General features: G+C 37.9%; 1 protein-coding gene across 1 annotated transcript; it reads right to left on the bottom strand.

Annotated features, from left to right (window-relative positions):
- Positions 1-156: 156 nt before the first annotated feature.
- LOC116246394 (glyoxylate/succinic semialdehyde reductase 2, chloroplastic) lies at positions 157-5,652 on the bottom strand. The gene is made up of 12 exons (XM_031618254.2): positions 5,341-5,652; positions 4,664-4,748; positions 3,898-3,963; positions 2,943-3,018; positions 2,812-2,867; positions 1,865-1,949; positions 1,654-1,714; positions 1,340-1,392; positions 1,184-1,254; positions 1,024-1,096; positions 695-799; positions 157-618 (listed from the first exon to the last, which is right to left on the bottom strand). Exons 1-12 carry the CDS (start codon positions 5,501-5,503, stop codon positions 451-453), a joined length of 1,062 nt encoding a protein of 353 aa, XP_031474114.1. The 5' UTR covers positions 5,504-5,652; the 3' UTR covers positions 157-450.
- Between the last annotated feature and the right edge of the window lie 4,819 nt (positions 5,653-10,471).

The raw sequence follows: 10,471 nt of genomic DNA, 5'->3' as shown, positions 1-10,471 counted from the left end.
ACGGCTGTCCGTCGTTGAGCTAGCTTCCAACGTTTATGTGTATGACTATAATTTCAGGAAAAGGACGCGAAAGCTATTTTTTTGATGCAGGATTAGGCATCAGTCGGACAGTTTCATATCTAATGTGTGTGTGTGTTGCATACACTACTGCCCATATAGGGTAAATCACTTTTTTATTGTCAAGATCTTAACCCAGTTTAGTACAAGCAGCATGAAACCAGAGTTCTAAAGGCAAATGTGACGATTGGCATGCTATAGTTTCCGCTATCATGCTCAATGTCATTGACCATAAAATGATGTTGATTTAGTGCTGAAAAATTTTCCTTGGCAGAACATAACCGAAAAATACAGAACATCTACTCGCAGCATGCAAAATCAGGGGCAAGCTAGCTTTCGCATTCATCAAGTTTTGACGAATATGAAGATTTCCCTCTCCATCTGCCTCTTTCATTAGTTTTCTGGACTTTGAAATTTTATTTTTAATGCTTCGACAACTGCAGAAAAATCAGCGTCACTATGTCCCTGAGATTTTGCAATCTTATATAATTCATTTGCAGCAGCTGCGATGGGAGAAGGCTGGGATACAGCTTCTGCCATGCCTAAAGCCAGCCTCAAGTCCTGTCATCACGAGTATTTTCAGCAGATTAGGAAGGTAACAAATTTTATATGTCGAAAAGTTAACCAAATCCTACACCTTCTGTTGATGCTTCAAAGGAAATGCTGTTGGATATTTTGCTTGGACCATAGCAGGGCCTTTGAGTGAGAACATTGGCGCACTTATAGCACCCTGGGAGACAACCTGGTGAAACAACAATTCAGTGCCCAAAATGTAACAAATCACTGCTGAAAAAAATTTCACAGAAGAGGAGATTAGAATTCTCAAAATTGCATAGGACAAATTGGAAAACTAACATGAGAAGATGACAAGCGAAAGAATCTAAGAATAATAAACAAACTACTTCATTTGGTTTCTTCTCAATGACATCAAAAAATGAAAGGACTTAAGGATATTATCACTAGTACCTCAATCAGGACATTGGGGTCTAACCCCACTTTTTGACTGAGGATCAGTCCCTCTGAAAATGAAGCCATCATGCTGAAACGGTAGGCTATCAGCTCAGAATCACTTCTGTTGTCCTATAAGAAAACATGCAACCATCTGGTTTGAAATTGATGGACTTACCTTCCCATAATCATGTTCACCACGAGTTTCATTGCAGCACCATTCCCAACATCCCCAAGGAAAAACCTTGACTGTGCAGCACAGTACGATACACAATATAACCAACAGGAACAATCAGGTTAACCGAATAAATAGTCTTTATCTTTACAAGCTCACCTTCCCCATAATATCCAGCAAGGGTGAAACTATTTCATAGAGAGACCGATCACCTACATACATGAAAGATTCAAGATCTGTGCCAATAATCTCACCAAAGCTGTTTCAGATAACTAAAACCTAAACACGATTTCAAACAATGGACAAGTGCACTTTCTGTCCTCTTTTCTCCAACAGAAAGTTATCCAGCATACAGGTACAGGCAAGTGAAAGGGTTTCAAACTTAAAATTTTGTATAAATTCCATCTCAAAAATGACAAGGCTCAGGAGAAGTGAAATTAAAGGACTGCATACACTATACAGGCGACAGTTACCTGCAGTAAGAAATATAAGTTGGCCATCTTCAGCAGGTTTTTTTGATCCTGAAACTGGAGCCTACCAAGATGTCTTAAAAGAGTGATAGAATTTCAAAATAAGCTATTGTTTTTAACTGAAATTTGCAGGATTTGAGATGCATAAAGAGAACAATGTCGATATAAAAGAGAAAATTAGCTATCTATTTAAACACTAAAATATAGGTCTCACCTCAAGAAACACAGCCCCAGTTGCTTTAATGTGTTCACTGATTGCCTTAGAGGTGTCTTCATCAACTGTAGATACATCAACATACCTATGAATAATGAGAATAAATACTCTCAATTAGTTGAACCAATCATAGTGTTCAAGAAGAGAACTACACGAACATTATCAAGCATTCCTTATGAAAGAATAAAAAGATTATTTCAGATGCTTGATGGCTGAAGTTGCTATAAAAATAAGGCGGAAGAAACACGTCGTGAGATTCATATGTCAATGTCTGCTGAATCAAGTATGAAGATTTCATGTGCAAAAGGTTACTGGATTTCCAGCACCTCAAAACTGACTACCACAAGAGTCGTATTCAAAAGCCTGATAAGAGTACAATCATATGGGAAGCAAAATATTTATGTGCCACTTCTACGATGAGAACATAAAGAGATAAGGAAGTCATTAACATTCACAAACATAAACTACAGGCAAACAGAAGTGTCACCAGAGATAAGGGAGACATTAACAACTCATAAGATAAACTACATGCAAGCAGAAATGTCTGCTTTATATAGTTGAACATGTTTAACAGAAAGGAAAGCTTCTTGCAGTCTGGAGCATGCTACCTATAACGAAGAACATATGCAATTTAGATCGCCTAGAAGAGGAAATTACATTGAAGAACTTTCTGACTAGAGCAGTGAACTGGTTTGTGATTCAAAATCTCGACCTAAGAGTTTTTAAATCTCAAGCAGAAGAAAATTATTCACGATATGTACAACTAATTATTATATGCAAGAAACTTGACTTATTTGAGATGAAAAAGAATGTCGATTCAGGAGCTTGAATTTGGGCATACATTCTGTCAGTTAAACCCTAAAAGCAGATTCCATGACTCAATGCAAAATCCGTGCTTTATTCCTTATTTCAGTAAAAGACAGAAACAGATATACAGGTAGTAGTACCCCTTTTCTGCAGCCATTCCATGAACAGCACCCTCCTTTCCACAAGCAACATCAAACTGAAAGGGGAAGACACTCATAAATGATGAAGAGGCAGATATGTCTGGTTGATAATTGAATCAAAAGGAACTCACTGCACTTTCAGGATCAGCAAGCATAGCAAATGTCACATCACAACATGATGCAACTTCCATAGGAGAGGACTTGTATCTGCACATTTAAAGAAAAAAAAAATCAGAGGCTCTCTTCTCTCTTTCTTTCTCTCTGGCATGTGCACCTATGCTTGTATATATTATATAAATGTATAAAACCTCAACAGCTCGTTTCCTCAGGGAGCTTTTACTTTGATCTGCTTGGGCTTCACCTTTATAAATCTAAACCTTCCCCTCATCCCACTACAAATATCACAAGTTTTTTCTTAGTTTATGATCTCTTGTGTCACTTTCAGATATAATTTGAAGGCAACTTATTGAGATTCAAGTATAAGTTAATGCGAGTTATAAACATAATTTCTTATGTCACATTAAGCACGATTAAATCCTAAGAATGAAACTGCACTTGATGGCCATAGAGTAAAATGATATGTTCCTAGTTAAGAAACATTCACTTGAAATAAAACATGGTCAATTTTTCACCACTTTTCTCTCACCAAACCCTTCAACAATATTCTATCCAAAGTAACTATTTTAGATTTTATTCATCCACTAAGACAATCACATTTCTGCTTATGAAGTATAAACTTGAATTTTAGGGAAGGTGCCATGTTGCAAAATGAAACTGTTGAAGCTGCAACTGAAAATAATTCAAACATGTCAAACACAAATGTTCTGGCACATTAAATTATCCATGGATTATGACGGGTTTTGGAAAAGGAAAAAGCTCTCTTAAAAGACTATAAAACAAAAGCATGAAAGAAATTCACATAAAGGAAACTGGAAAAGAAACAAGGAACCAGATTCATGAAATAGCTGAAGATTCAAACAAAAAAGAAAAAAGAAAAGGGTTGTCTGAGAAATTCATAATTATAAGATTAATGAAATTTACACACATAACTTCATAGTACAAAAATATTGTAGAAGAAAAGCACACCTTGCTCCAAGGTCGAGGAGTTGATCGCACTTGCCCTTGGTCCTATTCCACACAGTTACATCACATCTACAAGACAGATGGCTCTTATAGTTATATATTTGAGGCCAAATGAAAACATAGCTAAAAAGGTATTTTCACACCAAACCATTAACCCATGACACTGACAGTGCAATTGCTTAGAAAGACATAATAATGAGGAGGAAAATGTTCATCATGTTTTCAAATAGAACAGGAAATAAATGGTTCTTAACTTCTTATTGTTGTATCAATGCTTGAACTTGGAAAGACGGGTTATTAGCAACAAGCCGCTGCTTTACTGGTACTTTTGAGAGGGGAAATTGGCGCAGGCTTGAGCAAATTGTAAACAGCTTAGGTCAAGAAAAATAAGGACTAAGTGGAACAGCCTAGTTCCATTTGCTTATTCTTCTCTTGGCATTGGAGCTCACCTCATCCATGTTTACGCTTTCTGGAGCTATTCCATCATTGGTTTGGTATTGCTTGTTTCTAAAACGAACATTAGTTTGCAGAAGTGCATAAAAGTACTGTAGAGTAATACGACGATCTGCCTAATTCATAAACAAATTTTGAAGTGTAAAACGTTTCATAGTCTTACATGAAACCTTGCTACAAACAATGTATTCACGGTGATACTCTTAGAAGTACATACATAAAAACAGAATTCCTTGTATCTTGATCTACAGTTACAGGGTTCCAAGTTGAACTCCATTTATTACTATCATCCGATAAAGAAGAAAGTTTAGCGTACCCTGCATTTATAAGATTCTTAGCCATAGGAGAGCCCATAATGCCAAGCCCCAAAAAGCCAACTCGGAGCGGTATTTTCACTTGAGCTGCACATGAAGGAACGTGCAATCCATTGAGAAAAAGTAAACAGCGCTTCACCCCATTCAAGACTATCTCTCTACATAAACAACTTGAAACAAACAAGTGGAGGCTTTAACAACTAAGCAGGAATATCCGAAAGAGCGGCATTATCCAAAGGAAGATTCTTCACGTATAGCTAGTTCTGTCTCAGAATATCATCTTAAATCTATGTATGTGATTCACCACAGAAAAAGTAATAGGTCTAATTTGAGACCACGAAAGGCCACTATCTACGAAGAGCTGTATCACACTGGGATTCAAAATAAACAATGGTTCATGGTTTTTTCTATTTCCCACAAAGCCACTTCGAATAATCTTTTAGTCGAACCCGCTGGCTCCAAATCAAACAGAGCGCGTTGAACAGCTAAAAGAAACTATACGGAACCGGTAACCGAGGAAGAAGAAATTCAACTATTCCCCAGAAGCCACCATCAAACCAACCACGAACTCCCCAAAAGTGTGAATGCAGAATATTTCAAATACCAATTAAATTGGATGCCCAAATGCACTAAAAATTAAGAGGGTAACGTAGCACAAAGGTTCTGTGAAACGGCATACAATCTGAAGTGTCCGACGATGGAGGTGAGGAGAATGACATGATGGTGAACCGAGAAGAAGGAGTCTTGGTGAGGGTGGTCGGGAGCATCATCACCATCGTGGATGCCACTAGAACCGGATTGTTGGTCGTCCTGAGGATGGACGGCGCCCACAGCCCCGCCATTACCCGTCCGTCGGCAGAGAGCAGCCAAGTCAGCGTGCAAGAAAACGGGAGCCCAACGTTAAAGATTTGTTCAGGATAGGCGACTCTTTTTGGCTTTGGCCACAGGCACAAAATATGTTCACGGGATTTTTCTTGGCAAGGAAAACCGCACAATATGATTGAAAGTCTTTTTGTCCTCTTCGGTGCAAAATAGCTGTGCGTAAATCGCAAGGATGTAAACTTTCGGTCATTTTTTATCTGTGCTGTGCTGAAATAGACCCAATCCGATTTCCAGGAGTTGAATGATCTGAACCCAGGAGTTGAATGATCTGAACTCTAGTTCCCCATTTAATGGCAAATTGCAGAACTATTTCTCTTACCTACTTTCCAAATTACTGAGCATTCTTTTCTGTCATCCAACGCTTACAGCAGTAAAGATTGCAAGTCGCAGACCACCACCACCGTTGTTATTAAGGACGATGCAAATCTTGCCACATGGCTAACAATTAAAAGTTGCGTGTGAAAGTCTCATCAGTCGTGAGTAATACATTTTCAATTTTTAGCCATTGACAACAGATTTGAACTCAATTTGTTATTATTAACATTGTTGTTGTTAATTGACAAAAAAGTGAGGCTATACTGGCCGTCAACCAGTTCAACAGAGATATCAAAATCTCGAGGCCTCGAAGTATGATATTTGAAAACGACACTATGAAATTTTATTCGGATTCTTTCCTCATAAATGCGGTGATCGAGTTGGTAATGGCGATTGCGTCACAGTCCTCGTAATCGGCAATCCACTGGTAGAGGCAAAACCTCGAACATTTTGAACATCTGAGAATTGTCAGAGAAAATCTTGGAAAATGTTCCAACTACATTACGAAATGTCAGAAGGAATCGCGACCAAAACACACGAGGTTTGAACATAAATGCAACTATCGGCTTGCAGGCAGTACTGAGAAGACCATAACCATGGAAACGAGATTTTCATAAACGACAGCGCCATTGTAACCTGGTTTATCTTTCTTCTAGAAGGAGACGGAAAATGAAGGGGATGCGGGCTACTAGATGGACGATCGGAGACCTGGGTCCATGACACCTGACCGCTTCCAAAACTTTTGCAAGTTGTATCACTAATAAGATGAAGAATTACTTGGCCCAAAATTCAGGCATATGTAATCCGATGCATGCCAACATGGACCCTTTCTTCTTGTTGGAGTGTTGGATTTGTCGCTGAGGCTGCTACAAGGACTGGGCATCAGGCGGCTCGATTCCGGAGTCAGGCACGGGCTGGCTATGACCTTGGGCCGGGTCCAATTTTAATAAAAAATTGAAATATATTCTATCAGGCCAAGTTGGGCCCAACCATAGTCGGCCAACACAGTGTTGGCCCGAGCCAGGGCCCAGCCCAATTCGAAGTCAGGCTCGAGACAACTTGAGCCCAGGCCAGGTACTCGAAAGCTCGACAGGCCCCTGGTCCGATGCCCAACCTTAACTGCTACTGTTGTATCATGACCTATCTTAGAGTTTTGAATAAGAGATGTGAATTGCTGTTACTCGGGGTCCTAGTAGATGGTGGGTTCGAGTCTGCTGTTTGTCAATGTGGTAGCCCCTTTTCTCTCTCTTTCTCCATATCTAAATATGATTTGGAAGTGCTAGCTAGGTAAACAAAAACAATTGACCAGCTAGGTAAACTAAAATTGAGACCTTCATTTTGTTGGTGTTGGACATATTCAATATGCAGCAGGTCACTGGTTCTAGTGGCATAGGTGTCAACCTCCTTTTCATCAGTGAATTGGAACCAGTATACTAGTTTACCTGCACTGGCGGTCTCAACACCATGTATGTTGCAACCATGAACTCTTGCTCGAGTATAAAATACTCTTCCTACTCGCCCAAAAAATGATCTTAACTACAGTGCTCTTCTCAAGAGCACCAATGCCAGTTTAGAGATGGGGGCTTATATGACGCGGAACAACCAGAAAAGGGATGTGGAGGCTTTTGTTCGAGTATAAAATACTCTTCCTGCTCGCTCAAAAAATGATCTTAACTACAGCCCTCACATTCTCAAGAGCACAATGCTATTAATAGGAGAGAGAAAGTATTAAGAAAAGTGATTATCATTTCATAAAGTACATGATAAACAGGGCTTTCTCTGTATGCCAGTGACTCCTCACTTTTGATTCCAACAACTTGGCAGGATAAAGAAGAAAGGTTTTTGAAAAATATTATACAAAAACAAGGATTTAAGATCTTATGGATACTTTTCAGGAAAGAAATGATGATCTATTTGGATTGGCGAGCATAAAGGCAAAGACAGACCACCATATTTTATTCCGATGGAAAAGAAAAAGTTGAAAAGAAAGGCAGTAGACTGCCTTGTACTGTATTGCTGTCTGCAAGGGAAGCAATCCGCACCATTGATTTGGAGAGCATAAATAATATTGAAAAGACCTTAAGCAAGCAAGTAATTCCAAATCAAAGGAGTTGGACAAGAACCAATAATTATCCTTATTTTCAATGGAACAAATCAAAATGGATTTGATTTTATTTACTAAAGAGATTCAATAGCCAAGAGGGGCTGCGGATTATGAGATAATGACAAAGGGTTGTTGTCCATTAAGACCACTGAGCTTTCTAGACATGCCAGAATTGCCAATCTAGAACTCTTGTATTTTATGAAATGACACCTTATTCTTCTTGTCTCGCGGTTGAGATATTCCTTCTGGTTTTCCTTTTAATTAAAACACATTAATCATGACATATTGAGAGAGGTCCTCACGATTTTCTCTTGCAATTTATGGTATATGTGGATTAAAAAGCTTTAAGACTATGTGAGCTAATTATAAGTTAATTCATCAACTTAATTGATAGCTCATAAAGTATCATATTATATAAGCTGAACAGCTACCATTTTATAAACTTAGAAAAAGTAATAGAATTTACCTTTTTTAATTTACTTACATCATGAGTTTTTTTTTTTAAAAAAAGACGTATGACTCCCTTTAAATTTCTTATATAAGTCTTAACCTTCCCTGGACAAAATTTTTTGGTTTTGCCTCTCGGTTTGGCAATGAATAGATGCATCCAATTCCTTGTGGGACCATTTGACAACAGCAATAGATGTTATTGTTCCATGCATCTGTCATAAAAAGTAAGGCAAATTCATATAACACTTTTGAAGTTTACAATGAATCTAACCAATTTTCTGGGTTAGATGCATGGGACAATAACATAATGTTACTGTTTCCATGCAGCCTCTGTAGGAGTAGTATTGAGTTTCATGAATCATGTTGGGATCATAAACCACATACTGGTTTGGATTTGGCTAGCTTATCCTGCACCTTATAAAACCTTCATAACCAAGTTAATCAGGGAGAGCATTAGCATCTTAATATCAATCTAATATCTAAAAACAGTTTAAAATCCTAAAATAGATCGGGTCCAATTCTAATTTGGAAATAGTCATGCAGTTTGAGCTTTGCGTCAACCTAATACATAGTTCTGAGACTATTTATTTATATTGATAGCGCAACTTCCCTTGACAATTAAGAAGCCTGAAAAGGACATGCGTAGTTTTTAGTTCTCTTTTTTGCTTTCCTATGAAAATGAAGGTTAAGCCAAGTGTTAATGTTCACATAAGGCAAAATTTATGTGGCTTTCATGCAGGTTTAGAAACCTTGGATGTGCATTGAACCTCTGTCAATACTCAGTCAACAATATCCCATTTTAAAATTGAAAGAATATTCTCTTCACCAGACACAGTACACTTGCAGATCAAATCACTGATCCTGTATATAATTCTTGAATTGATAAATGTTATGCGATGTTGGCAAAAGGTTCTCTAACATTGAATCCCGGCAACTTGTTTCGAAATTTCGCATCAAATAAAGAAGAATGATTCAAAACATTACATTCCAACACAAGCTTTAGAAAGATCTACCAGAATTCTTGTTGACAGCAATGGATGAACATGTGTAACTATCTGGTTTAATGTTCATCATAAAGTTAAGCCCATACCAACATGTTTTATACTTTTATTCCTCTAAAAAGTGATAGAACTAGGAATTGAGTCAGCCTGCTGCAGATACTGTAAAGCATATAAACATTTTATTTTCATTCAGTGGGCAGAGGATGCAAAACCCCACCATTATTTTGAAGAATACCAAGGAAGATGCCTTAACCAGGAAAAGAAAGCCACTCCTATGGACAAAAACAAAGATGCCTCATTTCCGTAGGAATAAACCACTAACTACTTTACTGATGAAGAATAATTCCCTCCTAAATTAACAGTGAAGAGAGGAACAATGGCAGCAAAGATGGTAATGTTGGTCACAGTGAGCAACTGCATTCATAGGTATGTATACGATGTAACTAAGAACTCATTTGAATCATCTTTGCTATTGGGTGCTCTTCTTAATCAGTTTTTGTATAATTTACTACGTATAATCCTTGAATTGGTTGCAGGATTTAATCAGTTCGTCACCAATTCGATTTGGATCAGCCGATTCTGACAACAGTATTGGTTTTGAGTCCTGCAGATCTGCTATATGAAGTAACTTTGAATTAAAGCTTCCTGTGGTTGGAGCTCTCGTTGGCACTGTAGCTTGAATGGGCAAAAATTGACGAAACTTAACTGATTCATATGAATTAGCTATTTAGTACCTTGGGTACATAAACACGCTCTAAAAGATAAAGATTTTGTTCGATACGGATCATTGGCACTGGTAGAAAGCAAATAACTTTTAGCAGGAGACAAACATAATTACTTCCATTTGTTGAGATGATTATTTTCTGTAAAGATGCCAAATCCTTTGATTTTTTTCTCGATATGCCGACATTTGCTGGCCAAAGAGGTTCACGTCTATCACGTCCTGTTTCTAAATTAAAGAAGTCACCCAACAGTATATTTTGCCACAGGTTCTTCACTTTTCTTGATGCGAATCCCTGCTGGGTCCACTGGTTCTCAACTTGCAATCTCCAAAATGG

Source organism: Nymphaea colorata, chromosome 1, assembly GCF_008831285.2.
Source record: "Nymphaea colorata isolate Beijing-Zhang1983 chromosome 1, ASM883128v2, whole genome shotgun sequence".
Lineage (NCBI taxonomy): Eukaryota > Viridiplantae > Streptophyta > Magnoliopsida > Nymphaeales > Nymphaeaceae > Nymphaea > Nymphaea colorata.
Note: the sequence above shows the minus strand (reverse complement) of the source record. Positions and strands in the feature narration are given on the sequence as shown.